This window comes from Eptesicus fuscus, chromosome 20 (assembly GCF_027574615.1).
Source record: "Eptesicus fuscus isolate TK198812 chromosome 20, DD_ASM_mEF_20220401, whole genome shotgun sequence".
Classification (NCBI taxonomy): Eukaryota; Metazoa; Chordata; class Mammalia; order Chiroptera; family Vespertilionidae; genus Eptesicus; species Eptesicus fuscus.
The window spans coordinates 1,573,263-1,598,062 of NC_072492.1; the positions used below are offsets into that span (position 1 = coordinate 1,573,263).

The window sequence follows — 24,800 nt, forward strand, 5'->3', positions numbered from 1 at the left end:
CCCAAACTCCCAAATGTGGACAGAAATAAAGGACCGGTGTCACCGTTTCTCCATTCTTTAGAGAGGTATCAGAATTTCATGTTCCTGTATGAGCAGCAGTAAGCCCGCCTCCTGAGAGCCATTCCCCAGGGCGTGCGGTGGGCTGCGCTCCTGGCCATGCGCCATTCCCCTGCCGGGCTGGCAGGCCGCGGCTGCGGCTGCGGCTGCAGGGGAGTCGGCCAGTATGGACCCAGCTGCACTCCTCTGGGTGCTGAGGAGGGAAGCCAGAGCGCCGAGGCGCAGCAGCACAAGGCAGAGGCTGCGGCTGCGTGGCTGAGCTTGGCCGCAGGGACGCAGAGACCCTCCGGAGGTGGAGAGCACAGGCGGGCGTCCACGTCACCCGTGCAGCCAGAGCTTCTGTGTAGTGCGGGCGTGAGCATGCCTCCTCTGAGCACAAGCCTGGGATGAGTGGCCAAGCACCTGGCGTGTGGCCAGGGCCCCAGGACTGGGAGTGATGCCCTTTGCAACTCAGAAAGCCGACGCTCCTGAAACCGGACTGCAATTTCTGAGCCCCGGGCCCTGGCACGCGGCACCCCGCCTCCCAGGACTGTGCAGACAGCCACATGCCCGTCAGGGTGCCTTGCCCAGGCCGCCCGGGCTTTTAGTTCAGAAATAATGGGCATTTCTACTTTCAAGAGTAAATTATTACTTTTTTCCTGAAATAGTAGAAACAATCAGCTTAGACCAAAAAGGACACACTTTCCAAAGATCGTTTGACTAAACACCCGGGGGAAAGCTTCTGGGCTGAGGGTCGAGGGCCCCACAGAGACAGAGTTCATGGAGCTATTTGCTGACGGCCTGACGAGAGGCGGCAGGTACCAGCCTGCTGGGGATCTAGGTGAGACCCAGGTATAACAAGGAGATGAGGTATGTGGAGGCGCAAAGGAAAACGGGGCTCAACATCTTTCCCGGGTGGAGGAGTAGGTAATACAGTCAGGGTTGAGAAAGCCACTCGTACACCTTATCCCCCTGCTGGCGAGGGCAGGGGCCCTGGGGTGGACTCGAGCTGCCCTCCAGACCACCGCACTGTCTCAGGCCCTCAGTCGACACCGTGTGGAGCCAGCCGTGTGTCTGCAGGCTTGGGAGCCGGGGCTCCGCAGTCTCTGTCCCCGGCGTGCCATGCGCACTGCCCGCCTCACTCCTGCAGGAGCTTGTGCTTGACCGTGGTGCTCTCGGAGCAGAGGTGGATAAAGAGGGCGCCTGCGGCCGTGCGTGCCCGGAGCTCCCGCAACTCATAGTCATGGGCCCATTCCACGTGGCCCCACTTCTGGATCTGAGGGAAGGACAAGAGATGTTGTGAGCAGCTTAGTGCCCAGCTGCAGCAAGCCCGAGCCACAGACCACGCCTACAGCTGGACTGAGGGCCACAGGCTCCCAACCTGCCGAAACAGGCAAGACACACCTGTTGGGAGGCTGTGGGGAAGCACACACAGGTGGCCAGAGCAGGCTCCGCCTTCCACGGGGTGTGGATGGTCTAGGTCAGTGGTCGGCAAACTCATTTGTCAACAGAGCCAATTATCAACAGTACCACGATTGAAATTTCTTTTGAGAGCCAAATTTTTTAAACTTAAACTTCTTCTAATGCCAATTCTTCAAAATAGACTCGCCCAGGCCGTGGTATTTTGTGGAAGAGCCACACTCAAGGGGCCAAAGAGCCGCACGTGGCTCGCGAGCCGCAGTTTGCCGACCGCGGGTCTAGGAGGGTGCAGTCCAGGCCCAGGGCCAGCAGGCACTCACTACTAGGCAGGCCAGGCACCAAAACCACACGCTTCTTCCCCGAGGCCCGCCTGTGTGCCATCCCTCTCTCACACGTCTTCCCCCAGGAGGCTGGCGCAGCAACCTATAAATGCCATCCTCTCCTGCGCTACCTCACCAGGCGGCCTGCGAGTGGGATAAAAAACATCAGCCAAGGCCTCACTGGCGCTTCATCTGTGACTCCTGGGGCAGGGCTGCGGACCTCTCTCCAAACTCTAAGCTACAGGAGAAACCCCGGACACAGTGTGGCCGTCCTGATGTCAGTAGAGCTGGACTCCGCCCTGCTGACTCCGCCCTGGCCAGGGCCCAGGAAGCCTGGCCCAGCCGCCCACCTGCTCGGAGCAGTCAGCCCTGCCACAGCAGCTCTCGGCACTTCTGGGCTCCTCGTCTCACCTGGACAAGTGTGATTAGCCACCTGAAGGGCACGCTCTCCTATCAGAGAGCACGCGCACACAATCCAGGTTGTTCCCATTTTGTGGCAGTTCAAACCTGAAGTTCAGAAAACAACGGCCTGGCTTGGGTCCCACAGTCAGAAGCAGAGCCCAGACCAGAAACCAGGTTTCCAGGCTCCCTATCTCTCAGAGCCCGCCCAGCCTCACACCCTCACAGGTCGCCTCTCTACCCCATAATTGCTTCTAACACTCAGAGAATAGCTAGCCTCTTTTGTGGTACGGACCCAGTTTTCCCAGGCATTTTTCTGAAGAGGTGACTAGAAGGACTTGGGCAATACTGCCATTATAAAAGGGGTTCATCGTGCTAGGCACCGATTTGTAATAACAATTAACCTTAGGAAGTTGGAGAAATAACAATAACAAAGATTGCAAAGACTGTCATAATTCCAGTTTAAAAAATGCAAACCCTGCTCTGGCTGGCGTGTCCAGTGGTTAGAGCATCACCTTTTGCACGGTAGTCTATCAGGTTTGATCCCTGGTCAGGACACGTACGGAAGGCAACCAACTGATGTTCTCTGTCACATCAATGTCACATCTCTCTCCTCCCGCCTCCTCTAAAATCAGTACACATGTCCTCGGGTGAGGATTTAAAAAAAATAATTCAGCCCTGGCGAGTGTGACTCAGTTGGTTGAGTGTCCTCCTGTGCACCAAGGGGTTGCTGGTTCGATTCCCAGTCGGGGCGCACATGTCCAAGTTGTGGGCTCAATCCTCAGTAGGGGGTGTACAGGAGGCAGCCAATCGATGTTTCGCTTTCTCATCAATGTTTCTCTCCCTCTCTCCCTCTCCCTTCCTTTCTGAAAATAAAAAAAATTTTTAAAAGCAAATGGCAGCAGAACAGACCTTAATTCTGCGTCACTACATCAGCACTGTGCACAGTAGCAGCTCACTCTGTATGCCCTGTATGGATGTCAGGGCACAGAGGCTGTCTCCAAGAGCAACCACGTGGCTCCCAGCCATTTTAATAGCCCATTTTCAGGTGTGCCAGGCCCAAATGATCTTGATTTGCCACCTGCAGGGTGGGGGGTGAAGGCCTGGACCTGGAGTCACCTGGCTCCAGCATTTTCTGAGGGTTTGACCTGTGCCTCGGTTTCCTCCTGTGTAAAATGGGCATAACAACAGCCCCCACCTGACCAGGCTGTTTAGAAGAGGAGGTGAGGCAATGAGGGAGAGCTGAGCACAACGCTGGAAAGCAGTGGCAGTACTCACCGTTACTTTATTATTATCTGTTGCAGTTTCTGTTATTTACACAAAGGTAATAAAATAGATGGGTTAGTTACCCCCGTACCCCCAGGTAGTCTGAATCTGGAGGGGTGAGGCGGGGACTTGAGGTGCTCACCCCTGGGCCGCTGCAAACCTCACCTGGTACTCCTCCTCCAGGCGTGACAGCAGCACGGCCTGCTCCACCGTCAGGCGCAGGTCCATCAGGCCCAAGGTCAGCATCACGGACTTGAGTTGGGTCACGACAAATTCAATCCCTGCAGGGACATAAGCCAAGTCAGGACCCAGGACACCTCCACCCTGAAACAGAGCAGTTGCTAGACCTACTCCTTGTGAGCCCCTACACCCTAGAGGTGGGGGAGACAAGTCACAGGGCACAGGGCTTCTTGACCGGCTCTAGATCCATCCTCCTCCTCCTCCTCCTCCAAGAGGGGAGAGTCCTCCTCCGCTCCTGCCTGGAGTGGGCACATGACTGGAACCATTCCACCCCTGCCCCATTGACTGGTTCACGGATGGGTGGATAAGACGAACTTCTGGAGAAAGCCAACCTTCTCCTGGAAGGGTGTGAGCCTGCTGTCCCCTCAGACCCACCCCCTAGCACGCTCCTGTGACTCTGGGGCTATGGACACCCATGCCAATCCCTCCACACCCCCAGGCCCAGGAAATGCCTGCATACCTTGTAGGGCCCACATGTTGTAAGATGCCAGGTGGCTGACGAGCACCTCCCGAGTCCTGGCGGGGATGCTGGGCCCCATTATGCTGGTGGAGGAGCCAATCTCCACGCCATACCTGAAAGGAAAGGCTTTGGTTGCTGTGCACCTCAGCTCTGCCCAGAAGCAAAGCCCTAAACTGCTAAGCAGGTGTGCACCCCTTCAGGGCAAGCGGTGAAGAAGTCGGTCTCGGGGATTCTGGGAGCAACTACCACGGTGGTCAGTGACCTCCTGACCTAATAATTTCTATCATGAGCAAAGCCAGAAGATCAAGAAACTGCCCTGTCCTGGCAGTGTGGCTCAGTGGTTGAGCACGGACCCATGACCCAGGAGGACACAGTCCAATTCCCAGTCAGGGCACATGCCGGGGTTGCGGGCTCAATCCCCAGTGGGGGGCACGCAGAAGGCAGCGGTTGATGATTCTCTCTCATCATTGATGTTCTGTTTCTCTCCCTCTCCCTTCCTCTCTCTGAAATCAATAAGATAAAAATACATTTTTTAAAGAAGCAATTACCCCGAATGGAGGCACAGGTATGCAAGTTGTGCCAGCAGGGAATTCTCTTTGCCTCGGATCTCCATCAAAAGCATGGGCTACCTGCTTTTTATTTTTTTTTAATTTTTAAAAAAATATATATTTTATTGATTTTTTACAGAGAGGAAAGGAGAGGGATAGAGAGTTAGAAACATCGGTGAGAGAGAAACATCAATCAGCTGCCTCCTGCACACCCCCTACTGGGGATGTGCCCACAACCAAGGTACATCCCCTTGACCGGAATCGAACCTGGGACCCTTCAGTCCGCAGGCCGACGCTCTATCCACTGAGCCAAACCGGCGAGGGCTGGGCTACCTGCTTTTTAAACTTTTTAAGAAACAATTTTCACATTGAGGTCATAAATGATTTCTTTCAAATATTGTTTTCCTTACAATAATATCTGTGTATGTCCTATATCATTCAATCACTTTATCAAATATTTATTAAGCCTCTACTATATACAAGGCATTGTTTTTTTGTATGGGACATGAGCTGGCTTCAAGAATGATATATTTTCAAGAACAATCATAACTACATAAAATACAGGAAAAACATAATGGAATAAAAGCAATTTAGTATCCATCTGGCACCATACATAGTATTTACAAAATTCCTGACTATATTCCCTATGCTGTATTTTACATCCCAGTGTAAAATATTTTGTAACTACCAATTTGTGTTGTTTTTTTTTTAAATCCTCACCTGAGAATATTTTTCCATTGCTTTTTAGAGAAGGAGAGAGGAAAGGGGAGTGGAGGAGAGAGAGAAAAAAACATGGATGTGAGAGACACATCGATTGGTTGCCTCCCACACAAGCCCCAATTGGGCCCGGGGATTGAACCTGCAACCCTTGACCAGGAATCAAACCCACAACCCTTCAGTGCATGGGCCAACATTCTAACCACTGAACCACACCAGCCAGAGAGCAATTTTTTGTGCTTCTTAGTCCCTTCACCTTTTTCACCCAGCCTCCCAGCCCCTACCCCTTTGACAACTATCAAAATTTTCTGAATAAGTGTTTTATTTTGTTGTTTACATTCCACATATAAGTGAAATCATATGTGTCTTTCTCTGAGCACATGTCCTGTAAGTCCATCCATGTTGTCATAAATGGTAAGATTTCGTTCTTTTTATGGCTAATATTTCACTGTATATATGTACCATATCTTCTTTATCCATTTGTCTTTTGATGGAAGCAACTTAGGTTGCTTTCATATCTTAGCTACTGTAAATAATGCAATGAACAAACGGACGCATATGTCTTTGGGTTTCTTCAGATAAATACCCAGAAGTGGAATTGCTGGGTCTTTCTTTATCTCTTGTTGTAGCCTTTGTTTTAAAGTCTATTTTGTCAGGTATAAGTATTGCTATTCTGGCTTTTGTTTGTTTCCATTTTCATGAATAACTTTCCCATCCCTTTATTGCAGTCTGTATGTATCTTTCTATCTGAAGTGAGTCTCTTATAGATAGCATATATATGAGTTTGCTTTCATATCCATCCAGGCACTCTGTGTCTTTTGATTGGATTATTTGATCCATTTGCATTTAAAGTAATTACTGATAGACTGGTGGCCCGGTGCACAAAATTCATGCACGGGGGTGGGGGGGGGGTCCTCAGCCAGGCCTGCACCCTCTCCAATCTGGGACCCCTCGAAGGATGTCCTACTGCCAGTTTACAGGGATTGGGCCTAAACCGGCAGTCGGACATCCCTCTCACAATCTGGGACTGCTGGCTCCAGCCACTCACCTGCCTGCCTGCCTGCCTGATTGCCCCTAACCACTCTGCTTGCCAGCCTGCTCGCCCCCAAATGCCCCCCTGCCAGCCTGATTACCCTTAACTGTCCCCCCTGCTGGCCTGTTCGCCCCCAATTGCCCCCCCCTGCTGGCCTGCTCACCCCCACCTCCCCTCCCCACTGGCCTGCTCACCCCCAACTGCCCCCCTGCTGGCCTGCTCACTCCAAACTGCGCCCCCCACTGTCCTGATCACCTCCAACTGACCCCCACTGACAGCCTGCTCATCCCCAACTGGCCCCCCTGCTGGTCTGCTTACCCCCAACGGCCCCTGCCGTCCCATCCTGGCCTGATCACCCCCCGGCGACCCAAGGTCCCAGCCCCTCCTTTTTTCCTTTTTCTTTTTCTTTTTTTCAGTGCCTCCTTGAGCGGAAGGCTGGCTGGAAGCAAGTATCTAGGATTTATTTATTTATCTTCTATAATTAAAACTTTGTAGCCTTGCCGAAACCGGTTTGGCTCAGTGGATAGAGCGTCGGTCTGCGGACTGAAGGGGCCTAGGTTCGATTCCGGTCAAGGGCATGTGCATTGGTTGCGGGCACATCCCCGGTGGGGGGTGTGCAGGAGGCAGCTGGTCGATGTTTCTCTCTCGATGTTTCTAGCTCTCTATCCCTCTCCCTTCCTCTCTGTGGAAAATCAATAAAATATATTAAAAAAAAAACAAAAAAAAAAAACTTTGTAGCCTTGAGCGGAGGCCAGGGCCGGCCAGGAAGCTTGGCTTCCTCCATTGCTGGGGGCAACCCAAGCCTCCTGCTTGCTCCAGCTCCATGGCCGGCCGCCATCTTGGTTGGGTTAATTTGCATACTCGCTCCTGATTGGCTGGTGGGTATGGCTTGGTGTAGCAGAGTGATGGTTAATTTGCATGTTTCTCTTTTATTAGTGTAGATATGTATTTATTGCCATTTTATTATTCATATTCTTGTTTTTTTTCTTCTTAGAGAAGATCCTTTAACATTACTTGTAATTTTGGTTTGGTGGTAATGAACTCCTTTAGCTTTTTTCTTATCTGGGAAGCTCTTTACCTGAATTTCAATTCTAAATGAGAGCTTTTCTGGGTAATTTTGGTTGTAGGTCCTTGCTTTTCATCACTTTAAATATTTCATGCCAATCCCTTCAGGCCTGCAAAGTTTTTGTTAAGAAATCAACTGAAAGTCTTATGAGAACTCCCTTGTAGGTAACTTGTTTTTCTCTTGCTGCTTTTAAGATTCTTTGTCTTTAACCTTTGGCATTTTAATTATCGTGTCTTGGTGTGGGTCTCCTTGGGTTCATCTTGTTTGGGACTCTCTGTGCTTCCTGAATTTGTGTATCTTTTTCTTTCACCAGTTAGGGAAATTTTCTGTCACTATTTTTTTAAACAGGTTTTCAATTCCTTGCTCTCTTTCTTCTCCTTCTGGCACCCTCATGAAGTGAATGTTGGTACGTTTGATGTTGACTCAGAAGCCCCTTAAACTATCCTTATTTTTTTTGTATTCATTTTTCTTTTTGCTGTTCTAATTGGGTGTTTTCTGCTACCTTATGTTTCAAATTGCTAATTCAATCCTCTGCTTCATCTACTCTACTGTTGATTCCTTCTAGTGTATTCCTCATTTCAGTTATGTAATTCTTCATTTCTGACTGGTCCTTTTTTATGTTTTCTATCTCTCTGTTGAAGTTCTCACTGAGAACTGGTTTTAGAGCTGCTACCCTAGTGCTGAAGCTCAGAGCTAATAAGTCTGTGCACAGGCCCTTTAAGAGGAACACCTGGGACTCCAACAACCTTCCCTCACTCACCCACAATCCCTGCTGGTTTTCACAGCTAGAGGTTATAGGGGCTTCTCTTCCATGCACTGGAACCATGGACTGGGAAGCAAGGTGTAGGGTTGGGACCCCTCTCTCTTGAGGGGGGACCTCCACAGCTGAGATATCCCTCCTGATATTTAACCACCACATGTGGGTGTGGCACCTACCTGTCCTGCATCTCCACCCCTCCTACCAGTCTTATGTGGCTTCTTCTGTATATCCTTAGTTATGGAACATCTGTTCAGCTAAATATCAGGTAGTTTTCAACAATGGTTGTTCTTTAGTTTTAATTTTGATGTGGTCATGGGAAGATGCAAGTACCACATTTACCTACTCCGCCATTTGACCGGAAGCCGTATTTTCTTTCACATATCACTGATTTTCCCCACTGGCTTAGAAATATTCTTTCTGAATTTCTAATAGTACAAATGGAGCATAGCAAATGGCCCAGTTTTTCTGTAAATTATTAACAAGAAATCTCAACTGCCACAAAAAGCTAACAATTTTGTATCATAACAAAGATTTCCAGGTACCTAAATATTGTAGTATTTCATTAGACACCAAAGTGACATTGTATCCTCATAGTTCTTACACAGCACTATATTTGTTACATTTTACTTGATCCTTTAATATACTCACTATGCCTTTTACTATAAAATCCAAGGATGCCTGGCACATAGTGGGCACTCAAAAAATGTGTACAAATGACACAGACTGACTGACAGACATCACTTTTGTGTGTGTGTGGGGGGGAAAGCTATGCCAAAAACTACTCCACCTAAGCTTACAAAATACTGTGGGGTCAAAGACAGTACCAAGGTAGTGGCCCTTACAAAGTCCCCTTGGAATGAAACTGAATTTTGCCACCACATCAATAATCTATTCAGTTTGCACAAAAGTCTTCCTGCTAAGGAAGCATCAATTCCTGGACACCTTATACCCACAGGATAAATGTTACCTATAATTTTGTAGGATGCTGTCCAGACTTTTCTCCATGTGTTAATATCATACACATCGTTTTATGATTTATTTTAATAGTGTACCAATTGTGACAACAGTAAAGAGGATAATGCCGGAATGTAGCATTTACTTGTGCCAAAAAGGATGCTAACCATCACTTCATTTAGTCCTCACAATACCCTAAGAGGTAGGGATTAAAAGCCCACTCACAAAGAAGCTAATGCTTAGGGAGATCAAGTCACCAACTCAAGGCCACACAGACAATCCTGGCAGAGCAGGGGCCCCCTACCTATACTTGGCACAATGCCTACTTGGTGCATGATGGCTGAGACAAATGTGAGGAACATTTTTTCCAAGGTGGCCCATTCCTGAACATCTGCATGGTGCCAAATCCTAAGGGTGCTCTGGACCCAGGAAGTCTACCAGCTAAGGGCTCTGCTTTATCCAGCACGGCCCCCTGGCCCTAAGAGCCTGTCCAGCACACAGGGTTGCATATCTTACCTCTTCTCAGCCCATTCTAGGATTGGGTCCCATTCGTTCTTCTGAAGTTCCACTAATGTCTCTGGCTCTTCCACCCTGTAGCTAATTCATTGCAAAAATCACCTTCATTAATAAAAAGCACAATTCCTTCATTCAGTGACAGACAACAGAAAAACAGAAAAAGCAACAGCAAAGAGAACTTCACCACTGCCCCAGCCCCACAAATCTTTCCCCTAAAGCAGTGGTTCTCAAAGTGAGGCCTTAGGGCCAGTAGCAGAGCACCATCTGGGAACTTAAGAGCAAATTCTCAGGCCCCACCCCATACCTTCAGAAAGCAGAACCTCCGGAGGTGTTTTAACAACCCCTCTAGGGGATTCTAATGTGAGCCTGAGTTTCAGAACCACTTTCCTAAATGTCCCTGATTATTTGACGGGTCAAGGCTGGCGGCACTATGTTAGTATCATTCTAAACACTAATACTGTACCCTCAGATCCACGCAGTCCTAGGATGCTGACCGTGAATGCTACCTGGAACCGTCACTGCATCTCTGCCTGCCTGCACCCCTGCCAAGAGAGTGTGTTCCTGGCCACAGACCAAGGTGCCGATTTGAACTTCATGAGCCCACCTGCCTCCTGACTACAGACGCAGCTGCTGCCACGGAGGCCTGACACCACCTGATGCCAGGCTACACTCCTTGTTTTGAATAAGAGACAAAGAGATGGAGTCGGCTGAGGGGAGCTTAGCTGCAAGGCTTCATGGGACAGGAACCGAAGTGGGCACTGTGGAAAACCAGTCTGGTGTGAGCAGAGGGGAGCAGAGAAATCCTGAGAGTGCGAGCAAAGCTGGGCTGCTGAGGAGCAGACAAGTGTGCTGACTCTCCCCTCAAGGCAGAGGGAGGAACTCTGGTAGCCAATCTCCCAGCTCCCATACCAGGTGACCAACTGTCCTTCATTTCCTATCAGGACCCCTGTATGGTTTTTAAGAAAACCCTTTTACCTGAGCTAAGCTGAATAGTTTCTGTCCCCTGCAATCAAATGGCCCCTAACACATATGGGGACTTTCTGACTAGCAACTCAAAGCTGGCACTGCTGGCTGCCTCTCCAGGAGGCGCTCCCCGCAGCCCCACTGCTGACTTCACGTGCCATCTGTGAGACTCAGCCAGCGGGCACCGTGCAGCTCGGCCGCTTCAGCATTGCTTCAACTTTCCCTCAGCATCACTAACCAATTAGCTAAAGGACACAGAGAAGGAACTCCTTCGGCCTGATGCCTTCCACTGGGACATAGTTCTTTCCCTGCCTTCGGACTCTGACTAAAAACTGGCTCATTCCAGTTCTCAAGCCTGCTGGCACGCAGACGGATACATGGCAGCTTTCATGGGTATCCAGTTCACCCACTGAAGACCTAGGGATTCTCAGTCTGCATAGTCCTGTGAGTCATTGTTTATAATAAACCTGTGTGTGTGCATGAGCGTGTGTGTGTGTGTGTGTGTGTGTGTGTGTGTGTGTGTGTGTGTAGGTATATACAGTTTTTAGGCCTTCAGACCCGGACTGAACTATGCCACCGGCTTTAATTCTCTAGCTTGCAGGTTGTGGGGCTGCTTGGCCTTTAAAATTGAGTGAATCAATTCCTATAAAAAAATATATGTGTGTATATATGTGTGTGTGTATACTATAAATGAAAAATGAAGAACATAGACAGGATGGGAAAATTTAGAAGTGGAGGAAGCTAGCTCCTGAATATCCACATCTGGCCATCCTGTGTGCAGGCTGACAAGCAGTGAATGGGAAGGATGCCGACGTGAGATTGATCTGGTAGGCAGAAGCCTAGGGTCAGAGGCCCTGCTGGGGACTGGCAAGTGACCCTTGGTCCTGGAGCCTACAAGAGCTGCATACACCACCACCACCCACCACCCCACCACCCGCTCCAGCCGAGGGATGGCTGCTGGGCTGCGGAAGAGCTGTGCCCAGGCTCTGACACCACTGCAGCCCGGAGCTCTCCTTCGTCAGGGTTTGCAGAGCAGCTGAGAGCAAGCTAGCTGCTGTCCCTGCCCAGTGAGATAAAGGAACAGGGCCGGCCTCTTCTACGGGTAACTGGGTAAATGAGCGAAACAGCCCAAAGAGCTCACTAGGCCCAAGGAGAATGCTCATCTAAACGTCAATTACCAGATGGTGTCCGTGTCCAGAAACTTCACAGCTGCCCGGATCAGCTGGTCCTTGTTTCGTTGCGTTGGGTTGTCTAAAGACGTGTTGCACAACGTGGTCTGAATCAAAAGGCAGAGAGCCCTGTCACCACCCACTGGGCCCAGGCAAAAGCACCGCATTCCCGAGGACACCGTGTCCAACGCACAGCATCAGAGAGAACCAGCCAGCGACACCCAGCAAGCAGCAGTGCCCGCCAAAGCCCTCGACCCAAAGCCTCAGCTGCAGCACATCTAGTGAGAGCTTGCCACAGCAGGTTCCGTGCCCACAGAGCACTGTGACAGCTCGCGGGCTCACAGAATATTCAGAGGCCCTAGGATTAGCGTACTTCCCAAGGTCTCATACTCTTCTACCAGACTCCGCTGCATTCAATTGAATCCTCACAACAACCCTTTGGATAGGTACCATTATACCCATTTCAGAGATGTGGAAATGGAGTCCCAGAGAGGTCAAATTCAGGAAATAAGACACATAAGCATTACTAGAATTCAAATCTGACTGAAAAACTTACCAGCTGGCTCCATTCACACCTCAGGAAGCAGGGGAACAAATCAGCCAAACCAGAACAGAATTATTTTCCAGATTGGCCTTGTCGGCAGTAGGCTGCTTAGGTACTCTACCATTAGCTTGCAGCCCCATCACCCTATGTCAGTGGTTGGCAAACTCACTAGTCAACAGAGCCAAATATCAACAGTTCAACGATTGAAATTTCTTTTGAGAGCCATATTTTTTAAACTTAAACTTCTTCTAACGCCACTTCTTCAAAATAGACTCACCCAGGCCGTGGTATTTTGTGGAAGAGCCACACTCAAGGGGCCAAAGAGCCGCATGTGGCTCTCGAGCCACAGTTTGCCGACCACGGCCCTATGTCATCAGACAGTCAAAGGAGCAGCCAGCACACAGCCGGCTGTGAAGGTGTTGAGGAAGCGTGCTGGTATGCAGGCCGAGCCCTGGAGGGGGGGGGGGGGGGGCAGGATGATAGCACTAACTCCAGTGTTGACTGAATGCTCTCTGTAGGTGCCAGGGACCACACCCAGGCCTTTCTATGGGTCAGCTCACCCCATCTGACCACTATTCCATGAGTGGGCACTGTTACCCACCTCTCACAGATGGCGAACAATGGGGCTGAAAGGGGGCAGTAACTTGCCCAAGGTTACGGTTTGGAAGCTGCAGGGCCTGAGCCCAGTCTAGCTGACCCTTCCTCACTGCTCTAGTGCCTCAGCGAGCCACCCTGTGTAAATGGGGGCTGCTCCATGGGGGTTCCTCACCTCACCCACCTGCCCCTTGGGTTCTTGAACCCAACCAATACTGACGGCCAACGTAACTTCACAACACTGGTCACAGACATGGTCCTGCCCGTTGTGCTACCCCCGGTGCAAACATCACACTGTGCTGCTGACGGAACAAAGCCCAGCTGCATGACAGAAAGTAAGACAGCTGGGCAGTTAGCGGGGCACATCTGCCTGAGCCCAGAGGAGCAGCCCGCCAGCCAGCACAGCGCTCTGAGCAGGCGAGTGCAGGTGGCCAGGCCACTGGGGGGAATGTTTGGCACATTCCAGGGGGCAAGTGAGGCAGCAGCCATCCCCAAGGGCTTTATTGTAATTTGGGCAGAGTCTCCCAATTTTTGCCAGGTGCCTAGAAAGCCAACAGCAGGCATCGGAGTATAGTATGTGAACTTGTTACCAGATGCATGGTGTAGAACTTGATGGTGTCCTGCTGGGAGTCCCACTCAGTGGCCACTGCGATGGCCAGGGCCTCACTGGGGACAGTAAAGAGCTTGGCTTGGGGAGTTTTCAGCTTCCTGTGGTCCAGGTTTATCTCAAAGCCGCCTTGAAAGATCAAATGAAAACCTCTCAGGGACTGTTAAGTGGAATCAAGTGACCATTCTATATTTAGCTACGTGAACTGGCGCAAAGACAACCCTGAGTCCCTCCGTGGAGGGCTTACAGAAACATATGCGACAAAAGTGCGAAGGGTCAGCTCACCCAACTGGCTGGAGATGAAAAATGTTTCTACCCATCAACAGGGGGCGGAAAAGGCAGTCAAAATTTCAGACACTCACCTTCACCCTGTGTGATGGTGACATTCTGATAGAATCTCTTCCTTTCTGTGGGAAAGATTTTTCAAAAAGGCAGTTATAATCATGTTGAGAGAGCTCAGGACGCAACAAGACCAGCTTGCTAATGCTGGCTGATTGGCTTGATTGTCCTATCACTAGCCAAGGTCTGCCCTCCTCTATGTGGCATAATCAACAGCTTCTGATCAAAGCTGGTGGCTCCCTCTCCAGGGAGAAGGGGGGAACGGGACAACTGGCCAAGCCCCCGCGGCCCAGGGACAGTCTGATCACGCAGCATCGTAAGCCTGCAGACCGTACGACCCGGAAGACTTTTCCAGCACCTTCTGCTTTAACGTCTAAGCATGTTCCTCCCACCCCACCCCCACTAGTGCTGCCCCGTGCCAGCACAATGTGCCCAAATCTAAAGATGGTGTCTGAGTGTGATAAAGCCAGAGACCCATTCAAGGCAGGAGTGGAAAGCCAGGGTGAACGTGACGTGCGTATGCATGCCTGTGATGCACGAGCAGTAAGCAGAGATCCCAGGAGCATTTCCCATCCCCTATACTAATTAATTAACCTAATTAACCAGCTTGCCTGCGTATTCAACAGGAACTCCAAACATTTCCTTTAGGAAGGAAAAATCTGTGTCCTGTTCTTTTGAAAATAACTTGAATAAAATCTTAGATGAAAATATAAACACATTCTCCTCTTTCACCTGGGGGGATTAAAAACCAAGAGTACTGCATAAGGAATTATGCAGATTACTTCAATTAATAAAGAACAAATAGGTCACATTTTGGAAATTATAAACCATAACCCAGTCCTTACCATCTGTGATAAACAAAATCATTCATTCATTCATTCATTCATTCATGTGTTTGTTCTTTCACATATTCATCAGGTACCTAAAGCCTTCAGAGTCTTACTAAAGTCAGTTATTGAAAATGATGACGTAGCATGTGAAGGAAAAGGCGATTCATTAGTTTTTAAAGCTTTTTGAGTTCTTTTAATTCTTAAAAAAAATGTATTTTTATTGATTTCAGAAAGGAAGGGAAAGAGAGAGAGAGACAGAAACATCAATGATGAGAGAGAATCATCTATCGGCCACCTCCTGCAAGCCCCCTACTAGGGTTGGAGCCCACAACCCAGGCATGTGCCCTGACTGGAAATTGAACCATGACCTCCTGGTTCATAGATTGATGCTCAACCACCAAGCCACATTGGCCGAGCTCAGTTGAAGTTTTATTAATTCAAACAGACTATGAAAACAAAAACTTGGTTTATGTAGCAGAGGATGGAAAGAGAGTATCTGGTCTTACTACTGTTGTAGCGTACCCCCATCTTACAAAGGACGCCTCAAGAAATTGAATTATGGAGTCATTTATTAAAGGCCGGCGGCATACGAGGGGCTAAAACTCCAAATCTTGCAGCCCGAACAGCTTGCCACACCTGGCTTATATTGTCAGAATATCACAAAGGTATCGATTACATCTTTGGGTCTGGAATGAGGAACCTGTATCGTGAGCAAGTTAGTTATCTAAAGTATCTATGAATCACTGAATCAACAGAAACACATTATCTGGGACCACCGGGGCAATTTAGAATAATTGTGCTGTCCAGATTCCATGACCACTGAGTCAACCGAAACTCAGTTATCTGTAGCTACTGAGACAATTTAGAATAATTGATCTGTCCAAAAGAATGTGCTTCAATGACCAGTGAGATCACAATCAATGGGACATTCAAACCATCATCAATGGAGTATTGGGATAGCATACATAAGTTCAGAAAATCAAAATAACTTTCTATTGTTTTATCAAACAAAGAAGTACAGAACCCAAACAGCAGTTTCTACTACCATACTTCACTACAAACATTATATTTTTATGTTTTGCACAACATTTTTTTTCATGAATCTCACTTGCTATCATTAATGCTTACACATGGAAATTACATTCCCATGGTTGCACTTACTAAAATAAGACCCAAACTGATTTCCCACAAAATATATTTGTGCCAACTATGTGTCAGGTACTATTCTAGGTACTTTGGATAAAACAGTGAATAAAACAAAAGCCGGGTCTTCATAGAGTTTAAATTTTCTTCTTAAAGTGATCAGATCTGACAACCAAGATGATGCTACATTATTACAGCACAATATACCATCTTCATCTGAATTCGTAATCCTGAGTCTCTCACACAGCTGACGCCACAACAGGAGGTTTACCACACCTGCTGCTGTTAAATTTCCTTCCTGTACAGGCTGTGGGGCACACTCACCGGGCAGGTGCGAGCGTCGGGGGCTCCTGTGTGTGTGGAGGTCTGGACCAAGGCACCCAGATGACAGCAGGATGCTCTCCACGGTCTGGGCTGGGCAGCATGTCTACAGCCAGGCCAAGCAGGAAGTGGGAAGAGCTTTGAGAGCTCTGCCTCATCACTGGGGTGTGGGTGGGGACCCTCCCCTGAGCAGGAACGGAGAGCATTCTAGCACACTGCACCACACAGCCTGGGAAATGGGTCCAGGAGCCCTGGGGGCCAAGGAATGGACTCTGACAGCACAGGCTGAACCGTCCAAAGATGCCAGGACAGCAGGGTTTCCCACGAGGGAAGTGTCGCTTTTTTTTTTTTTTTTTTCCTGCTTTGCAGGCCAGGCCTTGGCTCTTCTGCCCTGGCCAGGCCCACTTCTTTATCTGTTAAGAGGAAGAAGAAACTAGAAGGGAGTGGGATAGATGCAGGGCCAAGGAAGGGGTGACCAAAATTGCTCAAAATAGGAGAAAACCAAGAGATAACAACTGGGCAAAAGGAGCTCGGAGGCTGCTGGGCTCATTGCGGGTGTTTTAGACAGGTGTTCTGAATGGAGCAGTGACAGGTAGAGGGCTAACCCCAGGCTTGGAAGTTTTGAAATAAACTTTGGCATGAATCCCTTTCTAGGAAGTGTGGTAAGTCCTGGCAATATGACTCAAAGTTCACCCCCACCCTAGAGGGACTAACTCTCCTGCGGGAAGACAGACACCAAACCCGCCAAACAATAAAGGGGCATGATGGCCCAAGTCAAGGAGCAGAGACACGCGCTGGGGAAGCTCGGTCCCTGTGGGCTAAAGGAAGAGCTCCCAGCAGGCCGTTCCATCTGAGCCTGCAGAGGAAGGAGTGAGTCCATCTGCATCGATGGATTCATTTTGAGAGGGGGGTGTGAAAGAGTTTCCAGCAGAGCAAACCGCTTACATGAAAGTCTGGGCCTCAAGAGAGCACAGAGTTTTGAAGAACTAGAAAGAGGGTCAGGAGAAGACGGTAGCTATCCAGCAGGTGCCCAGCGGGGGGTAGGTTACAGGAAGGAGGACAGAGGGAGTCAGGTAAGGCGTTCTCACAGGCAACTACGATCCGGAAAATCCATTTGGCGGGAGTCACGCTCCCCAACAGTGACAAAAGATAACGGTTCTTCACCTGGGCTCTCAAAGGTCGTGGGTCACACAAGACAGTCATGAGGCCATTAGAAGCCTCTGACCCCCCCCCCCGCCCCAGTCTCCATGAACACAGGGCTGGCCGACAGCACCAGGAACACCATCTTTAAGGGCGAAGAAGCAGCATGCCCCTCCCGGCCCCCGGGGGCCTCGGCCTCATATTTTCATCTGCTGTCAATGAAGACTAAAGAATTGATTAGCAGACAGCGCCGGGCCTCGGCGCACGCGCACTGAGGTTCCTGCGTTTCTTCTCCAACCCAACGATGCCACCCGAACGGAGGAGCCGAACGAAACTGGAGCAGAGAACCGGCTCGAGGCCGAACCGGAAGATCCGAATGAAGCCGGACAGGAAAGCCGGAGCGGGGCGGGCGGGCCGCCCCAAAGGCTGCTTATTCATCCCCGCGGAAACCGCCGGCCGGCCGGGCCGAGAGCAGCGGCCGCTGCGATCACGATCGCGGCGGCGGAGGAGAGCCGGCCGGGGAGCTGATCCGCCAGACGCTGGAGGAGGACCCGCCGGCCGGCCCTGGAGCGCTGCCTGGAGGAGCTGGTTTTCGGCGACGTCGCGGACAACGAGGACGCGCTGCTGCGGCGTTTGCGAGGCCCGCGGGTTAAGTACAGGACGACTCAGGTGACTCAGAAGTGGAGAATGAAGCCAAAGATAATTTTCCACCTCAAAAGAAGCCAGTTTGGGTGGATGAGGAGGATGAAGATGAGGAAATGGCTGACATGATGAACAATCGTTTTCGGAAAGACATGATGAAAAATGCCAGTGAAAATAAACTTTCAAAAAATGAGCTTCAAAAGAGACTTAAGGAAGAATTTCAGCACGCCATGGGGGGAGTACCAATAAGCGGAAAACATCTTCAGATGATGAAAGTGAAGAGGATGAAGATGATTGGTTGCAAAGGACTGGGAATTTCATATCCACATCGACTTCCCTTCCTAAAGGAATCCTAAAGATGAAGCACTGCCTGCAGCCAATGCTGAACGTCCCACCACGTTCCATCCTTGTGCGCAGGTGGTGATGTTGCTGCACTGGATAACTCGGTGTCACTATTTCAGGTTGATGGGAAAACACATCCTAAAATTCAGAGCATCTATTTGGAAAAGTTTCCGATCTTTAAGGCTCGTTTTAGTGCTAACGGAGAAGAGGTTTTAGCCACCAGTACCCACAGCAAGGTGCTTTATGTCTATGACATGCTGGCTGGAAATTAATTCCAGTACATCAAGTGAGAGGTTTGAAAGAGAAGATAGTGAGGAACTTCGAAGTCTCCTCAGATGGGTCCTTCTTGCTCATAAATGGCGTTGCTGGATATTTTCATCTGCTGTCAATGAAGACTAAAGAATTGATTAGTAGCATGAAAGTAAATGGAAGGATTGCAGCATCCACGTTCTCTTCAGATAGTAAGAAAGTGTACGCCTCGTCGGCGGATGGGGAAGTTTACGTTTGGGATGTGAACTCTAGGAAGTGCCTGAACAGATTTGTTGATGAAGGCAGTTTATATGGATTGAGCATTGCAACATCGAGGAATGGACAGTATGTGGCTTGTGGCTCTAACTGTGGAGTGGTAAACATATACAGTCAAGATTCTTGTCTCCAAGAAACAAACCCAAAGCCGATAAAAGCTATAATGAACTTGGTTACCGGTGTTTCTTCTTTGACCTTCAATCCTACCACAGAAATCTTGGCAATGGCTTCAGAAAAAATGAAAGGAACAGTCAGATTGGTTCACCTTCCTTCCTGTACAGTATTTTCAAACTTCCCAGTCTTTAAGCAGAAGAATATTTTTCTTGCTCATACCATGGATTTTTCTCCAAGAAGTGGATATTTTGCTTTGGGGAATGAAAAGGGCAGGGCCCTACTCTATAGGTTGCACCATTACTCAGACTTCTAAAGAGATCATTTGAAATTGAGTTGAGTCACAAGAGAAGCCCATCCTGATAGATCTGAGAAACTTTGCAGAATGTGTGATAATGTATGGATAATGATTTTTTTCAGCCAGCTGTACATATTTGTTAATAGAAATGTATAATAAATACATGGCAACTTTTTTAAAAAGTAAATGTATGTGGGAGAACAGGGGTGGACTAGAAGGGGCTAATGAGGGGGAAAGAGGGGGACATATGTACTACTTTCAACAATAAAGATTTAAAAAAAAAAAATAAAGGCGAAGCAGCAGCCTAACCTTGTAGCAGCACACAGAACTCGGGTCTGTTTTGAGTATGCATCACTCCCTTTACAGAACATCTGTTTCTGTGGCAAAAACACACCCAGCCGAAACCGGTTTGGCTCAGTGGATAGAGCGTCGGCCTGTGGACTGAAGGGTCCCGGGTTCGATTCCGGTCAAGGGCATGTACCTTGGTTGCAGGCACATCCCCAGTGGGGGGTGTGCAGGAGGCAGCTGGTCCATGTTTCTCTCTCATCGATGTTTCTAACTCTCTATCTCTCTCCCTTCCTCTCTGTAAAAAAATCAATAAAATATATACATAAAAACACACACACCCAGTGGCTTTTAAGAGACAACTTTGTGGACTATGCAGATACAAAGAAATGGGTATGTAGAGAAGTGTTGGATTTAAAAAGCTGACCTCAAGAACACAGGCTATATAAGCAGAGAGAAGTAATAAGAAAACATGCTCATTGAAGAGTGCTGAACTGGAAAGTAATGTCCACTGTGAAGTTGCTTCACTCCCTATGAAAAAGCAGGCTACTTTCTGTGTCGCTTGCCCCTACACTGCTCCTCCTGTCCTAGGCTTCATGGACCAGCAAATGATCTACCAGCCCCAATCACCGTGCTGGCCTTCGCTTTGTAAGGACTCAGAACTACAACTCCCGCTGTGCACCAAGAACAGAAGTGCCTTCTAACACCTTTATCTTTGTAAACAGTGCCATCTGGCGGGGCTTAAGCCTTAATACTGAAATCCTCTCTAGGGATTTGCCTCCATTCATAATGGAAGAGGGGGCTCTGACCAACTGTTTCTGGTATCAAAATTTTTCAGGTCAACAATATAAAGAACTCTTACAACTCAACAATAAAAAGACAAACAACCCAATTAAAAATGGTCAAAGGATCTGAATAGATATTTCTCCAAAGAAAATATACAAATGTCCAATAAGCACATAAAAATAGGCTCAACATCATTCATCATCAGGGAAATACAAATCAAAACTGGGATGGCTATAATAAAAAAGACAGATAATAACAAGTACTGGCGAGGGTGTGGAGAAATTGGGACTTTCATGCACTGCTGGTGGAAATATAAAATGGTGCAGCCACCTTGGAAAGCAGTGTGTTAGTTCCTCAAAAGGTTAAACAGTTACCATTTGACCCCAGAATTGTACTTTTGGATATCTGAGGGATGAAAACATATGCCCATATAAAAATCTGTACACGAATGTTTATAGCAACATTATGCAAGACAGTCAAAAGATGGAAACAACGCAAATGTTCATCAATAGATGAATGGATAAATAAGATGGAATATAATAATATTATATTATTATAATATTATTCAGCAATGAAAAAGAACAGGGTACTAATACATGCTTCAACTTAGATAAACCTTGAAAACATTCTAAGTGGTGGGAAAAAGCCAATCAAAAAAGACCACGTTCCATTTATATAAAATGTGCAAAATTGGGAAACCTATAGACACCGAAACTAGTGGCTGCTGCAGCTAGAGGGGACAATGGGAGGGCGATAGCTACAGGGCACAGGGTTTCTTTTTGACATAATAAAAATGTTCTGGAATTGACTGTGGTGATGGTTGCATAATTCTGTGAATATACTAAAAACCGTGTAATTGTTCACTTTAAATAAGTGAAGAATAAGTGAATTATACCTCACTAAATCTGTTATAAAATTCTTCAGGCCGAATGTATCTGCCATAGCAATTAATGTAAGTGGGCTAAATGACTAAACACACTTTTTCCAAAGTGTCATAGCATCTAGAGCAGAGGCTGGCAGCTTTTTTCTGTAATGAGCCAAATAGTAAATATTTTAGTCTTTGCAGGCCATTCGGTCTCTGTTGTAACTACTCAACTCTGCTACTGTAGTGAAAGTAGCCCTAGACAATATGTAATGAATGAGTGTAGCTGTGTGCCAATAAAACTTTAGTAGGAAAACAGGTGGCAGGCTGGATGCCTTATCTACAGATGCTCCCTCAGTCTACCACAGCCATGAGAAAGATGCCTGCGGTGGCAGAGAAGCTAAATGACTTGTCCAGGCGACAGACAGCCTGCAGAGGGAGCAGACAACACTTCTAAACTTGACTTCACTGGGCATTTGCACTCGGCCACACATGCTGCCTCTCGAGAACACCTTCCCTTCCAAGCAGCTGGTACAGCCTCACAGGTCTCCTTATTGCAACATCTCCTCTAACACCCAAGCGGCCCTTGCTTAACCCCCGTCTCCTTCTGACCAACTTCAATGACATGGCCATTCCTATGAAGCCAAGATCAATCTACCTGGCAGCTGAAATCTTCATCAAGGCCCCTTTTGGATTTAACCTTCTGCCATTCCAAAGACTCTCAGAATCGCACAATTGGCAGTCTCTGTAGATCACTCATAGGCCTGGTTCACATATCTTGCTCCCACTGTGCTTTATCACTTCTTTCACTCATATTTTCTTTCACAGTTGACTACCTACCGTGTGCCAAGTACTTCCAAGAGCCCAAACTAGTAAGTCTACAGTAGAAAGGAAACGGAGCCCTGGCTGGGTAGCTTAGTTGGTTACAGTGTCGTCCCAAAATGCCAAGGTTGTGGGTTCAGTCCCTGGCCAGGGCACATATAAGAATCAACCAATGAATGCATAAATAAGTGGAAACAAATTGATGTTTCTCTCTCTCTCTCTCACAAATCAATTTTAAAAATTCACACAAAAAAAAATAGAAAGGAAAAGGAGATGGCAGATGAAGTACCACCATAATGGGAAGTGGCATCCACTAACCTAAATTAATCCTCTGCTTTTGCCAACTTAAGAGAACTCCATCTTTCATTTTCCTTTACACACTCACACAGACATTCCAAATGTGTGGGGTTTTCCCACCAACCAACTCTGCACCACCACCTGGGAGTCCTAGAGTTCAATTAAGTTCTGACACTATCCACTGGGGAGTTAGTATCGGATCCCACATGTTAATGGTTGAGTTCCACAAGACTGCCCACCCCATCCCGTCCCCACCCCACCCCTTCAGAGTCCTGTGCTTCTGACCAACCCAACCGGCTATAAACTGGAGGTTCCAATGATGCCTCCTCAGGTTTGATTAAATGCTAGGACAGCTCGGAAAACATTTCACTTACCAGATTAGGGATTTATTATAGAAGGATGTAACTCAGGAATGGCCAGACGGAAGAAATGCATAAGGGAAGGTACCTGGAAAGGGGTGAGGAGCTTCCAGGCCCTTTCTGGACATGCCACTCTCTGGCTTCTCTGCATGTTCACCACCCAGAAGCTCTCCGAACCGCTCAGAACCCATAGCTCAGGGATTTTAGGGAAGCTTCATTAAGTAGGCATACAGGCCATTAATGATCAAGTCAATCTCTAGCCCCTCTTCCTTCTCTGGAGGTCAGAGGGTAGGGCTGAAAGTTCAACCTTCTTAGCACATGGTTGGTTCCCAAGGCAACCAGTCCCCATCCTTAGGGGTTTTCTAAAAGTCACCTCACTGACATAAACTTGGGTGTGGCTGAAAGACACTCCTTTCATCTTTCTCACTCTGGAGCTCCTTGAGGACAAAAGACCAACTATTTTAGCAGAAGATTCTCTCTGGCTTTTAGGAGCTGTGTGCCAGGACTATTATAAATCACAATATCACAGATGCCCTTCCTTCTTCCATACCCTTCACCTGGGCCCTGAAAGGCGAAACCTCAGCTCCCAGCTGTATCCAACATTTGTATAAAATTATGGAGCTTAAAAGAAGAACCCTCAGAGGCAACCTAGTCCTTCAACTCACTCAAGAAAATGAGGCCAAAGATCACACAGTATCTCGGAGTTCCAGCCGGCGCCACAGCCACGTGCCTGCAGTCTTGGCCTTTCTGAGGTAGCAGCATTACAGCAAGACCCTCACCCCACTGCACCTCCAGATGTGTTCTAGCTGCCCACCCTTTCCTCCTCTACACCGACTCCTACTCATCTGCCAACTCTCAGGTTAAAGGTTCTTTCAAAACCCAAGACCCTTTCTAGACACCCCAAGATGGGAGCAGGAGCTTCTTCGTGTCCGCAGCTTCCGGTGCTGTACTTCCCTCTCCACAGGGCGCTATAAGCTGCTGCTTGACGCGGGTGTGATAACCTTCTGCACTTGACAGTGAGCATCATCCAGGTGAGGACCGAGGTCTCTGGGCCTCCTGCCCTCAGCACAGAAAACCTAACCGAATGTAGCAGAGTTACTCCTCTTCTCTCTTTCAAGTGAGTCACTCCCGCTCACCCCTAAAACCTCTCCCTAGAAGCAATGAAAAAGTCACTGCTAGGTCTCATCAGAGTCAGCGTGGAGGAGGCACGAGGCGGCAGGGCGGTGCGGGCAGGCGGAGGCCCGGACGACTGTGCGCGAGCCCGCCTCTGCCCTCCACTGACCTCTGAGGCCGCTCTGTGACCTTGGAGTAGTCCTGACACAGAACCCGAATTTCCCTGTCTGAAAACCTGGATCGCTTCTGCTTTCCTTACTAAAGAGAAGAAAGCCACACACGTTGAGAAAAACCGCACGTGCCCGAGGTCAATTCCTGGCTCCCGCCTTGAAGAGATGTGTGCACGTGTACCCTCCGGGGTCCCTGCCCTCGTCTGGAACTCTCCCAGTCTGTAACAGGGCCGACTGCCCAGGAACCCCACGAGCCTGGGCCCTGCCTCGGGTACCCCGCCCGGCACGTCCGAACCTCTCAGCCCACCTTCGCTCGCTCAGCCCCTGGCCAAAGGGGGAGGTGCCCTAGCCTCCCTTACCCGCCGGGGGAGCGTAGGCCCGGAATGGGAACGGGATGTTTGCCCTCTTCCCCACGGAGGCCGTGGGACCACCGGAGGGTCGGTTCAGGAGACGGCGCCACCCATCCCGCAGGCAGAGGCAGCTCCTCCACATCGCGCCGGAGGGCATGGGGGCACAACTGGTGCGAAACCTGAGAGCAGGAAACAGAGCGGAAGGATCCCCAAGCTGCACGCTCTGGCTGTTCGGAAACCTCTCTCCGCCTCCTCAGAGCCCTCAGACTCCCATGGACGCCGCCATCTTCCGCAGGTCGCCGGCGACCCGCCGTCACTCCCGAGCGCCTGCTGCGCACGCCCCTAGTCAATCAGCATCACGAAAGCACCTTGCCCCACCCACTTCGAGCCGCGCTTTGCAAGAAGACTACAAGTCCCAGAGGGCGCCTCGCACACCCCATCACGTGTTCTCTTT

At 48.9% G+C, this 24,800-nt stretch overlaps 1 protein-coding gene and 1 pseudogene across 2 annotated transcripts; one reads left to right on the plus strand and one right to left on the minus strand.

Moving 5' to 3' along the window:
• Window positions 1-24,563, minus strand: ATPAF2 (ATP synthase mitochondrial F1 complex assembly factor 2). 2 transcript variants are annotated; one of them, XM_008156185.3, is made up of 8 exons: window positions 24,356-24,563; window positions 13,974-14,018; window positions 13,595-13,740; window positions 11,876-11,973; window positions 9,735-9,815; window positions 4,141-4,253; window positions 3,606-3,721; window positions 1-1,312 (listed from the first exon to the last, which is right to left on the minus strand). In XM_008156185.3, the coding sequence occupies exons 1-8, from the start codon at window positions 24,501-24,503 to the stop codon at window positions 1,175-1,177; spliced, it is 885 nt and encodes a 294-aa protein (XP_008154407.1). In that variant the 5' UTR covers window positions 24,504-24,563; the 3' UTR covers window positions 1-1,174. The 2 variants fall into 2 exon arrangements, with proteins under 2 accessions (XP_008154407.1, XP_027987962.1); XM_028132161.2 differs by lacking the exon at window positions 9,735-9,815.
• On the plus strand, window positions 17,689-19,518 carry LOC103299349 (U3 small nucleolar RNA-associated protein 18 homolog; annotated as a pseudogene).
• Window positions 24,564-24,800: the final 237 nt, after the last annotated feature.

Excerpts from the sequence above, each read along its gene's own strand:
- ATPAF2 (XM_008156185.3), bottom strand. The coding sequence starts at position 24,503 with ATGCCCTCCGGCGCGATGTGGAGGAGCTGCCTCTGCCTGCGGGATGGG. Across the intron at positions 14,019-24,355 it reads GGCCTACGCTCCCCCGGCGG|AAAGGAAGAGATTCTATCAG; the intron begins GTAAGGGAGGCT and ends TCTTTCCCACAG. Across the intron at positions 11,974-13,594 it reads AGTTCTACACCATGCATCTG|ACCACGTTGTGCAACACGTC; the intron begins GTAACAAGTTCA and ends CTTTTGATTCAG.